Here is a 13,220-nt window from a genome sequence, read left to right as displayed (position 1 = left end):
GAGGCCGTTCCGCCAGGTAACAGACACAGGGATCACCTCCCAGCGCGGCACGGAAACCAAGGCGACGGCCGGGCATGCGCAGAGCACAGCCGGGGATCGGCGGGAGCCAACGGCCGAGCGCGGGGCGGGAAGGAGGCGGAGAGCGAGGCCGTGAGGGGGCGGCGCTCCGTGTCTCCACAGAGCTGAGAGCAGGGAGTGCCGGTACCTCACGCTGGGCCCTCCTCACATGCACACCTTGACATTTATTTTTAAAACCTTCATTACAAAATTTAGCGATACAAAAAGCAAACCGCAATAAAAGATGGTATTTACACAGAAATTCCACGTCGGTGCTGTTGATCAGAAGGATGAACGCTGAATGACTTTGCACTGTCAGATGTGAACCTGGCTACATGTTTTAGTCAGACAGCTGTGATAAAAGCCTCAAACAGCACCGAGCTGCTGCCATGGGAACAGCCAGAGACGCAGAACTGACAGTCACTCAGATGCAATGAGATCCAGGCTGGCTATGTGCCGCATCGTCGGCCTTCCGTGGGGGCAGTTCCAGGGGTGCTCAATCTCTCCCATGTGGGTAACCAGTTTTCTCATCTCCTGCACGCTCAAAGCAGTTCCAATCATCACCTGTCAATGAGAGCAAGAGCAAGCCAATAGTTTGTTACTCCGTACTGACAACTGACACACAGACACAGCAATTCCACTACTATCAAATAAATACTGTGCAAGACAATAGAAGGAAAACACCCTCAAGGTGATCAAGAGACAAAACAAGCATCTTCACAACTGCACTAGCTTAAACCAAAATATAAAATGGCCAGGATCCTTCTGGAGCTACATTAGAGAAAAACATGGGGAATAAAAGAAAGAATGTTAACAGCTAAAATCTAGTAGTAAAGAAACTTTTCCTGTAAAATATATGCAGATACAGCCACGTGTCATACATCAGAAAACATGGTGCTCAGCTGAAAACAAGCACCAAGTGCTGTACTTACGGATTTCCTGCAAGCTCGAGAAGCAAACATCTGTCTGACTCTGGAGGGTCGACACATGACTCCAGGGCAGTCACTTAACATGAAGATCAGTTCATCTATGTCTTGAGGACCAAATGTCCAGTTTTTGCTTGTCGGCAATGATATTAATTTAACTCTCTGGGTTACGGGAGCTGAAAGTTTGGCAATAATTAATAAGGAAACGAGCATTGGAGGAAATTACTTTTTCTTAAGGGGAAAAATAGAGAAACTACTTTGATACACTGATGTCTTCTGCTATCTTAGTTTGAAATCACTATGTTTACCATTTACCTGTACCTAACCTTGCTGGGACCCACAAGTCTAAGAGCATAGGAAAAACATCAATACAAGACATCCAAGAGATGCACATTCTGTCACACACCCAAACTCCATGCAGTGACTCCAAAGCCTGCAACGACTTTCCTTTAAGTGAGGTACACTGCAATGTTCTCTTAACCAGCACAATTAGACTATGAAATGGTAAGGCTCACAAAAAAGCGTGTAGACAATACTACTTTATTTCAATTTTTCCGCTCCCAGAGATTTCTGTACACAAACTGGGATGAAATAATTCTGGCACAAACTCACCATTTTCGTCTATCACAAAATCAAACCCATTTTTTCTGAATATTTCCAGGTTTTCCATCAATACTGTTTCATTTACAGCAGTTAAATTGAGATTTTGAGGCCTGAAAGAGAAAAACAGCATTGCATAGGTACATAGCATGGAGTGCTCAAAGTGCTGACACCAACATCACGGCTCCCTTGGAAAGCATCTCTCTTGCTTTGCAAAAGCTAACAATAACACACCACAAGCAGAGCACTACTTCCAAGTGTTACTCAGCACAGTAAAACTAACAGGGCAGCATTCCCTGTGGCTGTAACTGTCTCCAATATCCTCATCACTCCATAACCATGCTCACCAAACTGAGGCTGACATTAACCCTGCTGTGAAACCTCACTGACCATTTATTTGCTGCACAGGTACAATTATCTGCAGAGTTTATTGAAGGTTTTATCTAAACGTCGATTCTTTGCAACACTGAACATAAAAATAACTTTTGTCGTAAATGTTTTGAATGTGTGAAATAGCTAAAAAAGGAAAATCATAGAAATTGTTCTAAAACACTGAATTAAAGTGATAGAATTGTCAGAGCACTGAAAATACTTACACAATCAGCTTTTGGCCTTGAAGAACAGTGTGTTGCTGTAACATCTCAAAGTTGTACTTCTCGTCAGTAGCATGTTGGTCAATTATGAAAAGATCAGAATTCAACTTGGCTATTATAAACCCTAAATTGAACTGGCCAATGATTTCCATTTTTGCAAACATTTCTTTACTGTATATAGAAAATACAAGCAAATCACAAGACAAGCCTCATCAGTTACCACATCAGTACAAAACTTCCAAACATTCTTTTCTCCCCTGCAGAACTTTGCATGAAAAAATATGTATCCAAAGTCTAATTGAAGCAGGATCTGAATGCAGAACCTGGCGCTGACTGGTGGCACCACATCTGGCAGAGAACTTCAGACAATATTTATTCAACATTCACCCATTTTAAGCATGGCCACTAATGGCAAGAGAATCTGAAGTGTGCAGGATGGTGACAGTGCAAATAAACAGCAAGAAAGGCAGCACGATGCTTCTAAAGCAAAGCAGCTGACACATGTGACTTTTTGCAAAGACTTTCATCACCTTATTTAAAATCCAAAATTCACAATTTTGAATTCATGAGTATGGAACTCATACACTGTTACTGTCCAACAACCACCTGAACGCAACTTATTTACACCACCACATCTCATCAAATTTCCGATTAAGGAAGGAGAAACACAACCCTGGAATCTATGAAGTGTCACCTGTCATAACATTTCTCTGCCTGTGCTGCAGATTACAAATCTCAGCCCAGCCAGGTCTATAACACTTTTGCCTTTCATTTTACTGTCTTTTTCCACACTCTCCTTGCACTGAGTTCCAGTAACTGCAGACCCCTGCCAGGTAAAATAACTTGCCCAAATGGATGATTTAATGGCACAGTTAGTTCAACAAAAGACATCTCCAAAATCAGAAAGTAAATGTAAGTTTTCCTCCCACCCTCCAAGGCGGATTTTATTTTCTCCCCTTCGCTATTTTTATTAATTGGCCACTACAAGTTAAGAAGCTGAAAATACCTGATCTCTTTTCTTAATTCATCTTCTGCTACTTTATTTTCTCCAGGACTGATTTTTGCTCGAAATCTTCTGTAATTCAGTGTTCCTGTACACTTCTGTTGTTGCTGTATAATCTTTCTTACCCTTTCTGCTAAAGCTTTCATAGAGAATTCAAGCAGCACGGTTTTCTTTTTAACTTCCACCAGTACATCAACACACGGCACAGAGTTTTTGGGATCCTCCACTTCAGGACACACACCTGCCTTGAAGTCATCTGCCTCTCTTTTAAAACATTTTACTCTTGGTAAAGAATTTTTTGCTTCTTGAGGTAAGTCAGTTTTGTTATTCAAGTCATTCACTCGATTTAATTTATGTTCAGTGCCCAAGACCTGAATGTCACATTCCAATGATTTCTCACTAGGTCCAACAGTCTTAAGACACTCATCCTGATGTTCTTCCAAGCTACAGAATTCTTCTTCAGCGGGATTATTTACACTTTCACTAATGACGCAGCTCCCAGCCTCTGGTGTGTTACATCCAGTATCTGATCCAGAAGTGCTACAGAATCCAGAATCTGTATTTTCTTCTTTCCTCAAATATCTCCTTGGAACTGACATCTTTGACTTTTTCTCATGACGACTCTCATAATCCTCACTCAGAACAGCCTTTTGAGTCCTCGCAGTACTCAAAATGGAATCAAGTGACAGCTGTTTAGAGGAGCTGTGTCGCTGTTTTAGCTTTTTAGGGCTTTGGAAATAACTGTCAGTCTGATGGAGAGAGAATGACTCCCTTAATCTGGAAAGAGTCATTACTTTTGTGCCTTCGCAGCCTGGATTTTCAGTCTCAGATTCATGTGACGTTTCTACCCAGGTCTTCTCTGTGTCTCCAGGAGGTGTCTTCACATTGCCTAACAAAACAAGAAATAATAATAAACAAAATCGAAATTATAAGTTATAAACTAAGGTAATTTTAAACATAAATTGAATGATGTGCTCTAGTAAGGGCAGCAAGCTCCTCCAAAGTGCATCCAAGCTGACTGAGGAGGGACTGAAATGCACTGCTGTCCAATGGGCAACGAGTGATGTGTTTTAAGAAACTTAACGTGAATGAATGTGGAATGAATTTCAAACTGCACTCTAAGTCAAGTCCAATCAGCACCCTTATTTATATTATCAAGAGTTTACGGCTGAAAGTCAATGAAAAGCAAATGCTCTTCCTCTTCAGTGGTTGCTACAAAAGCCTGTGCACAATGAATTAAGGAGCTGAAATGACAGGTACTTGTACTACATGTTGTTCATAGATAATAAGAAGATTTAGTTCTCTAAAAGTGTCTGTCTGATGAGTCTTTAAAAGAAGTAATACTCAGGCTGGAACTGATTCTATACACAGAAAGGAAATTAGAAGAGTTTACATTGAAGAGTGAGAAGGAAGATTTCGCATAGAAAAATTGCCCTGAAAGATTATACAGTGACAGGAAAACCAGTGATCTCTGTGGTTATCATAAGAGAATCCAAGCTGAAAATCCAAAGAGAAACTTGTCCTCAAATTTCCAACTTGGTTTATGAGATTTCAATCATTCTTTCAGGAGAACATTTAACTGAAGAATGTTTCAGTTCAATAATCATTACCAAGCCTGTGTCATTAGATCATGAGCTCTACCAGCATTCTGATATGCTCCATGACTATATATATATACATATATATATATATTCTTCTCCAGGTATTTAAAGCACTTTTTCAGTTCTCTGCTATGTATTAAACACCAGATTTTCACGTTTTGCTTCCTACCTGCAACATCCAGAAGATTCTGATTGACATTCAGTTTGTTAACATCACTACCAAACATCCCTATCAGAGAAGTTTTTAAAATTGCCAGTAACAGTTTTTCTTCTTGAAGCAGAATTTGTCTCTTGTCTGGAGTCACATTGATGTCAACACATTCTAAAAGCCAAAAGAAAAACAATTGCATTATATATGGGGAAAACAAACCCCACCAACTCCTTCCTCCCCTGAACTGCAGTCCTCGCTGTTCACAACCGCAATTAACATTCACAGTGTATTTGCAAATTAAGCTTTCCCAACATTCCAGCAAACAAAACAGAACTTGATTCTGTGCAATAATCTAAGTCTTTTTGTATTTTAGTTAACCACAAATTGCCTTTTTCTCATTAAGAAATTACTTTGAAGTACAGGAGAAGTAAAAAGGAAAAACTGGATTCTCAGCTGAGCTGCACCTCCTCCTCACGAAATGCAGGCCAGAAATATCAGAGTGGAGAAAGTCACAGAACAGAAGTTACAATATTCTCAAAAATAAAAAAAAATACAACGATGCTCTTTAAATAACTACAATTTATTCCTCAATTAAATCTCAGCCTTTATGAAAAAGGTACTAAAAATTATTCATAACTTACCAGAATCTACACAAATGTTAAGGACAACAAAAGGATACTGGTGTTTATTGTATAAGTGATAGACTTCATTCACAAGCTTGATAACCTGCAGAGGTGGAAAACAGTAAAAGCTGATGCTCTTATCTTTTAGTACAAACCAGGATGTTATTTAACTCCTTGCAAAACTACAAATGTCCTGAATCTCACCTCATACGATTCAGCTGTTATTTACACAAATAGACACGATGAAAACAAAATCTTCAGAAAGGAATTTACAGCATCAAGACACAAAGATGTGTATCTGTTATTAATCAAGTGCTTTGCAGAAAACACCAAGCAACTTAGTGCTGCTGATAGGGAAAAGAAATAAAGCAGCTACTCACCTTTGCTGGATCACATGGACGCTGGTTGATAAAGAAAAACTGTCTGTCTGTTGTACTCCTTCCAACACCGTGATCACAACGGGAAATGAAGCCGGTAATACTGAGAAATAACAATGTAACAATGTAACAATATGAGAAATGGAACATGGAAGCTAAATATATATATATTTTTTTCCTGAATCTCACAGCAATTCAGTTAGAATTGTTTTATAGGGGCGAACAGAAACACTGTCACACAGTACCACACCTACATGGGCTGGGTTTCCTCACCCAGTTTCCTCCCTGACCAAGCTAAGCTTGGTTAAGCTCCAAAGAGGTAACGGAAAATTGAAAAAGCTGCTGACTGATTTAAAAGAATTTGCCATTTTTCTGCTCTGAAAGCAGAAGAGGTCAGCTGTGAACTGGCAGCAGTCAGAAATCAATGCATCTATTTGTCAGGCTCACATATAGCGAGAAGAAGAAACCTACATTTTAAAGCGTAATTCACTGATTTACACACATTTCACAGCATTTCTCAGTAACACTACTGAAGACATACAGATATGAACCATGGATTCACCCAGAACACTGTAAGAGTGACATTCAGCAGCAGACCTCAGTAACACAGAACTGGCCGGGACATTAGAACAGCAGTGCTGCTCCTCCCTCTCATCCGTCTACCAGCACCCGAGTCCTGAGTTCACTTCTTTAAAAATTAGTTGGTGTCCTTTTCCAAACACCACACTAACACCTACTATGCTGATCACAGTTATTTTTAATACTATTAACCACCCCAATTCTTTGACTTTTTTTTTTTCTTTTTTAAAGACATAGGATTATGCTAAAACACCCCTGGCAACAGTGCTTTCTTCTGCTCTGACTACCTATAAAGCTTTTCTGGAAGATCTGCACATTTGAGTCCATATTCTTCACAAACATCTTCATTAGGAGGCAGCTGAACAAAAGGAACCAGGCTCTGCAACTGAAAAAGAAAATGAAGTGAAATGTGTAGATTTTATCTTCTATTTTACTGCTGTTTATTAGCCTTAAAACCCATTTGATACATTTTTTTTCCAAGTCAGCCAAGTCAGATCACCCAGCAGCCAACTCCAGCCCGGCAGAAGACAACAGCACAGCTGATGGGTGCTGAAAACCTCCACGTTTGCCTTAGTTATTTCACAGCTCTTTACATTAAAAGAAATACAGACAGAGAAACAACATTATTGACTCAAATTAAAATGATACAACTGCACCAGTTTTCTGTTCCCCAGTTAAGACTCGCATTTAGCTGTTAGTCTCTTTTTAATTGCTTGCTGTTGTGACATGCAGACTGGTGTCCACACTGCTTTGAAAGCAGAACCCACGGGCCTTACTGTCACAACTCCTAAAGCTGGCTCCAGACAGACATCAGGCTCTAACCCTGCCTCCTAACTTACTTCTTTTCCATCAAAACGTGTTTTCCTCTCAGCAGATCCACAAATTCAGTTGAACCACAGAGGCTGCACCGTTTCTCCTTTTACCTGTAGGGTGTGCAAGGAGCCAACACATGCCGCCTCCCTTTATGATTTTTAAAGGTTTCCTGCATCCCTTCTATTTAAGAAAACCTTAGAAACTTCTCTCTCCAGCACTACTGCTTCCCTTGGCAGTAGAATGGAATACCTGTTTATTCCCAAATACTGCTCCAATGTTTTCCTTCAGGTTAGGACCTCCAGCAGTGGATACCACAGGGCTCTTCTTTCCTTGGCCAACTTGATTAGTGCAATTGAACCGCACTCCTTTTGAAATAATACAGTATGCTTGCAGAGTCTGCACCATTTTTGCATATTCCTATTAAGGCAGGAAGAAAGGTCATGCTTACACAAAACATCTTTTTAAGACAACATTGTGTTGATAACACTTTCAATATTTGCACTCAACAGAGACTTCTTCACATCCACAAGTGGGGCTATTTCTTTTTCAAATACTTACAAACCAAATTAAATGCATGCACATGAAAAATAATGTATTTAAAAACAAACGACAATTTGCAAGAATGATATTCAATCCTTTTTTAAAGGTAGCATTCACTGACTTTAAAATACACAAAACTGATGGTGATTTTTTTTGTCTCAATCAGTGTCAGAGAACCGAGCATCATTCAGCTGTGAAGGAGGAGGGCTGTGAGAGCCCTGCAATAACTCCTGAGCTGACTCACCCTTTTGATGTTTCTCTGAAACTCCTTATGTCGCACAGGCAAGGTATGAAATAACTGCTGTATGCTCACAGTTGTTCCTTGCTGCCGTGGATAAGGAGCCTTCTGGGTAATCTTACCACTGTGATCAAATACCAAACGAGTCCCAACCTTTGCAGACTTATGGCAAGTTGAAATGGTAACATCGCTGATGGAAGGAAGCAGGCAGCAGAATTACTCACTGAACATTATCTTTCCTTAATCATTACTTACAATTTTAGCAGGCACAGAAAACACTAGTCATGTATTTTTAATTACAGCTAACTTCCACTGCTGACAACTACAAACACATCTGAAGAGCAGCATAATATTTTCCTATCTACAACACAAACTTTTTCACTTCTCATCCAAAACGCAAAGACAAAGCCTGGTTCTGTGGGACACCACGTTTCTCACACTAACACGTAACAGCACAGTATTCTGAATGCAAACTGTTCAGAGGCTGTGCAGCTTCAAACTCAGTCTTCCCTGGAGGAAGCTGGATGGAGTTTTTATGAATTGCAGTCTAGCAAGCAGTATGTAGGACTTGCATGCTGAAGCAATGCCTAATTTTGTGCATCAAAGGACAAATTAGATGCTTAGAATTGTAGAAGGATTTTGGGTGGAAAGGCCCTCAGGAAGTCACGCAGCATATTACTCAAACCAGAGCTCACATTCAACAACAGCAAGTTTCCACAGACTCGTTTTATCAATAACAGTAGGTTGAAAAGTTGGCTTTAGTTGTTTTAAGTACAGAAACTTTCTATCAGTAAGAATGCAGCATTTATACCTTAGTGCACACAATGAACTGAGAGCTTCACCTCGGAACCCAAATGTTTCAATGTGTGTTAGATCAGAAAAATCTTGTATCTTTGACGTATAATGTTTCAGAGCTGGAAAGAGATACAGATTTGTCTTCAAAGTGACAGGGACCCCAGGGCACACAAGTACATTCTTCATACATACAAGAAGCAAGACTTCTGCTAATTACTATTCAACATACAATGAATAACAGAGACAAAACAAGGCTTCCCTTTGCCCTTGACAAGATCACTTTTAAATCCACAGACATACCTGCTGTGCCACCTGAAATTGATACAGCGCTACAGGCACACACCATAAGGAGCAGCACACGTCAGCTGCTCCTGCCACCGGTTCTACTCTGCAGGAAAACTGCAGGGCCGTGCTGTGTGATGTCACACAGCAAAGAGGCACGAGATCGTGTGGCACAACCACAGCCTGAGGAGGCTCAATTCATTGCAGTCAGCACAGCACCCACCACCTGCAACCCTGCACCTCCCCTGTCCTAACAAGCAGACAGTGAGCTCACTGCCTACAAGATGAACAACACCAACACAAGTAGGACAGTAACTCGTGGTGGAAGAGATTTCTAATCATTATGTGGGGGGAAAAGATAACACAGAAAGCAAGCAGTTACACTTGTCAGAGTGCTGCTTCTGCTCCTGATTTGCTGAAACACAGCAGATGGGAAGTTTGGCAGCTACGTGCACAAAGTCGGAACGTGTTCAGCTCACACTTGGCCTACAGATCACTCCTCATGAAGTCTGGCTCCTTCAGCAGCAACTCATGACTCAACATGAATAAAACTACATGACCGTTTTTGGGACATGTTCCTCCATAACGATACCTACTCTTTGCTCCACGTAACCAAGCAATCAAACCAACAACCGCTTCTGAGCTACAGCAAATGTAACGAGAGCACTTCAGAAGCCCATTCAAATTTGTAAGGAACAGCAGTCATCATCGCATCGAAAATACATCTCCAAAGCACCTAAACGTAAATTATGACAGCCGTTTAACTTACTTAACGCTTCAAAGTTTTCCTCTTCCACTCCACCTCCGTTATCCGAAACCTCTATCAGCTCCGCCCCGTGGTCTTTAAGTCGTACGTCTACAAACACGAGAAACGAAGGCTTCGAGCTCCCCGCTAACACACAGCGCTGAGTATCAGCGGAACTTGGAATAACTCCCGCCGATGGCCGCTCTCCAGGACAAGGGTGAAGCAGCACCCGCACCACAGCACCCACCGCATCCGCCACTGCACAGAGCTGTACAGCCCCGCCCCGACCCGCACGCTCCTCCCGCCCCCCGTTCGTCCCGCCGCACAAACTCCGCGCCCAGCGCCCCGCGCCGAGGTGCAGGCGGTACTGAGGGCGGATACCGATGTTGGTCGCTCCGGCGTCCAGGCTGTTCTCCACCAGCTCCTTGACGGCCGTGCCCAGGCTCAGCACCACCTGCCCCGAGCAGATCCGGTGCACGGACTGCCGGTCGATGCGCCGGATGGTCTGGGCGGGCTCCGAGCTGCCGAAAGAAGAGCGGGGGGGCGGGATGAGGCGGCGGGGCGCCACACACAACCCGCCACACACAGCCCGCTCCGCAGAGCCCGGCCGCCCCGAGCCGCATGAGGCGGGAACGGGGTGAAGCGAAAAGCCGAGGAGGCCGCAGCCTCTCCCGGGATGGGCGGCGAGGAGCCGGAGCGCTCACCAGGCCGCGGCCGCCTCCATCTCCCGGCTCCCGACGCTGTTCGCCGCCGCCCTCCGGCCCCGCCCCGGCATCGCGCCGCGCACTGCGCCGGAAAGAGCGGCCCAATGGGAACGGCGCCTCTTGCACCCTGCGGTCACTGATCTCATTGGCTCAGGCCGACCAATAGGAAGGAGGCGAGGAAACAGAGCTGGCGAGCATTGGGCGGCAGGCGAGTCTGTAAGGACACGGGCTCCCTTCGGCCCAATGGGCGCGGCGGGTGGGCGGGACCAGCCGGGCAGTGCCGGTGCTGCGCCGCGCGGAGCGGGGCCGAGCAGGAGCCGCCATGAGCATGTACAGGGTGAAGCCGCTGCACGGCGCCGCGGGGCCGCTGCCGGCTGAGCAGCTCCCCACGTGCATGTACCGCGTGCCCTGCCTGCACCGCCCCGCCACTACGCAGGTACGAGCGGGGCACGGCACGGCCGGGCCTCGATGCGCTGCGGCGGAATCGGGCCTCGGGGCTGCCCTCGTCCCCCGGGGCTGCCCTCCTCCCTCGGGGCTCGCTGCGCACCGACGGCCCCGCGCGGAGCCGCGTCTCGTTCCGGGGCTGCCCTCCACGTGCCGGTGTCTGCTGCCGGCCGCACCTCGCCCTGCCGGCAATGGGGAGCTGCCATTCCGCAGGGCCCGGGCGGGCTGAGAGCTCGGCTTCTGCATGAGGGTTATCCGCGAACATTGCTTCGAGGCTGTCGGCTTAAAGCGCCGGTGCAGCCGGCAGGTAGCAATGAGCGCTGCCCAGACTTCGTCGGAGGCTTCACAAACAGGGCCGTGAGCCATGAACTACAGCGACCCTGCGCTGAGTGAGCCCTGACAGGACTTTCTCTCCTGTAGGAAGAGGTTGACCCTTCACTCCAGGCCCTCGAGTCCCACCAGGAGGAGATTCTGAAGCGCCTGTACGAGCTGAAGAGCGCCGTGGATGGTCTCTCAAAGATGATACAGACTCCTGATGCCGACTTCGATGTAACTCACGTCATTCAAAATGACGACTCTTCTCCTTTGACAGCAAACGGGGCAGATCTGGATTTGATGCTTGGAAAGGTACGTTGAGTTCAGCACATACAATGGTGGGGGTTTTCTTTGCCCTCAGATCAGAAGGGCTGGAAGGTGCTGTTAGAACGTGGACTCCTCAGAACTCAGGACATTTGGATTTCAGATTCTATTTAAATTTATTGCAACATCTGTAAGCATTGAAGGAAGTTGTTTGCATTTTTTGGTGACATAAATGTCAAAACCTGCTTGCTGCTGGAATTTTAGGCACTGGCTGTACCCATCTGGCAAATGACTTACCTGAGTTTTTGTACTTTCTATTCAGGATTACGGTGCCCTGAAAGATATTGTAATCAATGCAAATCCTTCTGCACCCCCACTGTCCTTGCTGGTACTGCACAGCCTGCTCTGTGAGCGCTATAAGGTACTGTCAGCTGTTCACACACATTCATCGGTGAGAAGTGTGCCAGAAAAACTCCTGAAATGCTTTGGAGAGCAGATGAAGAAGCAACCGCGCCATGAATATCAGCTGGGCTTCACTCTGATCTGGAAGGATGGTAAGAATAAGTTATCTTCCACAAGCAAAACGTGCTATAAAACAGATGCTTTGGTGTAGTTTTGCTGATGAGCAGAGATGCTACCCCCATCCATCATGTTTTCTTGCAAGTATGAACTTTAATTTCCGTAACTGAGCAGTGATGGAGACAGAGAAATAAAAATGAGTTACTGCTATTAAAATACAGGTGGTATTTAGAAGGCAGCTATTTCAGAAACACATCTACAGCAATACTGCAGATACAGTTTCTACAAAGATTTTGCAATCTTTAGTCCAATGGGAGCTTTTTTCTGCCAGGTTCTTGCCTTACTCTTAAGTATTCCAACTAAGAAAAATGAAAAGCTGTTGTCAAGTTCACATTAGAAATGCTGCTGGCATCGGAAACAAAATAAATCTTTAATTACCATGCAGTAATCATTTTTCTCTTCTTGATTTCAGTTCCAAAGCCTCAGATGAAGTTCAGCATTCAAACAATGTGCCCAATTGAAGGAGAAGGCAACATTGCTAGATTTCTCTTTTCCCTTTTTGGTCACAAGTACAATGCGATTAACTCAACTCTGATTGACAGCTGGGTTGACACGGCCATCTTCCAGCTCAGAGAAGGCAGCAGTAAAGAAAAAGGAGCAGTCTTGCGATCCATGAATGCTGCCCTGGGCAAGACATCATGGCTGGTGGGAAACGAACTCACCGTGGCAGATATTGTTGCATGGTGTGCACTTCAGCAGACAGGTAGTGCAAACGCTGCACCATCCAATGTGCAGAAATGGATGAAGTCCTGTGAGAACTTAGCACCTTTCAGCTCTGTTATTAAGCTACTGAAGTAAGTCTGTACTCTTACATAAGCAGGGTGATTTTAACCTTTTTCCACCCCACACCTACTGCCGTGGTTCAAATCCTTTCTACATTTCTGCAGTTGGACAGAATCCTAAAACCAATAAAAACATTACAGCTGCCTTCTGTGTATGATCCTCTTTTTTTAGCTGCTGCATGAGAAGCACGTTTGGTTAGTTTCCTAAA

The 13,220-nt window shown here is 44.3% G+C and overlaps 2 protein-coding genes across 4 annotated transcripts; one reads left to right on the top strand and one right to left on the bottom strand.

Moving 5' to 3' along the window:
- Nucleotides 1–222: 222 nt before the first annotated feature.
- Nucleotides 223–10,706, bottom strand: PMS2 (PMS1 homolog 2, mismatch repair system component). Of its 2 annotated transcripts, XM_015876621.2 has the most exons (15): nucleotides 10,628–10,706; nucleotides 10,305–10,444; nucleotides 9,948–10,034; nucleotides 8,913–9,015; nucleotides 8,108–8,291; nucleotides 7,573–7,740; nucleotides 6,798–6,895; nucleotides 5,935–6,034; nucleotides 5,573–5,657; nucleotides 4,950–5,102; nucleotides 3,183–4,068; nucleotides 2,180–2,347; nucleotides 1,596–1,696; nucleotides 990–1,159; nucleotides 223–621 (listed from the first exon to the last, which is right to left on the bottom strand). In XM_015876621.2, the coding sequence occupies exons 1-15, from the start codon at nucleotides 10,696–10,698 to the stop codon at nucleotides 478–480; spliced, it is 2,658 nt and encodes an 885-aa protein (XP_015732107.1). In that variant the 5' UTR covers nucleotides 10,699–10,706; the 3' UTR covers nucleotides 223–477. The 2 variants fall into 2 exon arrangements, with proteins under 2 accessions (XP_015732107.1, XP_015732108.1); XM_015876622.2 differs by lacking the exon at nucleotides 2,180–2,347.
- A 193-nt stretch (nucleotides 10,707–10,899) lies between these two features.
- On the top strand, nucleotides 10,900–13,156 carry AIMP2 (aminoacyl tRNA synthetase complex interacting multifunctional protein 2). 2 transcript variants are annotated; one of them, XM_015876630.2, is made up of 4 exons: nucleotides 10,900–11,063; nucleotides 11,492–11,698; nucleotides 11,973–12,204; nucleotides 12,642–13,156. In XM_015876630.2, the coding sequence occupies exons 1-4, from the start codon at nucleotides 10,950–10,952 to the stop codon at nucleotides 13,025–13,027; spliced, it is 939 nt and encodes a 312-aa protein (XP_015732116.1). In that variant the 5' UTR covers nucleotides 10,900–10,949; the 3' UTR covers nucleotides 13,028–13,156. The 2 variants fall into 2 exon arrangements, with proteins under 2 accessions (XP_015732116.1, XP_015732117.1); XM_015876631.1 differs by having other exon boundaries at nucleotides 10,927–10,964.
- The last annotated feature ends 64 nt before the right edge of the window (nucleotides 13,157–13,220 follow it).

This window comes from Coturnix japonica, chromosome 14, assembly GCF_001577835.2.
Source record: "Coturnix japonica isolate 7356 chromosome 14, Coturnix japonica 2.1, whole genome shotgun sequence".
In the NCBI taxonomy this organism is placed as follows: domain Eukaryota; kingdom Metazoa; phylum Chordata; class Aves; order Galliformes; family Phasianidae; genus Coturnix; species Coturnix japonica.
Note: the sequence above shows the minus strand (reverse complement) of the source record. Positions and strands in the feature narration are given on the sequence as shown.

Coding starts and splice junctions, on each gene's coding strand:
- PMS2 (XM_015876621.2), bottom strand. CDS start 10,698: ATGCCGGGGCGGGGCCGGAGGGCGGCGGCGAACAGCGTCGGGAGCCGG. Junction 6,896..7,572: donor CAGTATTTGGGAATAAACAG/GTATTCCATTCT, acceptor TTTCTTTTTCAG/TTGCAGAGCCTGGTTCCTTT. Junction 4,069..4,949: donor GAATCTTCTGGATGTTGCAG/GTAGGAAGCAAA, acceptor TTGTTTTGTTAG/GCAATGTGAAGACACCTCCT.
- AIMP2 (XM_015876630.2), top strand. CDS start 10,950: ATGAGCATGTACAGGGTGAAGCCGCTGCACGGCGCCGCGGGGCCGCTG. Junction 11,064..11,491: donor ACCGCCCCGCCACTACGCAG/GTACGAGCGGGG, acceptor TCTCTCCTGTAG/GAAGAGGTTGACCCTTCACT. Junction 11,699..11,972: donor TGGATTTGATGCTTGGAAAG/GTACGTTGAGTT, acceptor CTTTCTATTCAG/GATTACGGTGCCCTGAAAGA.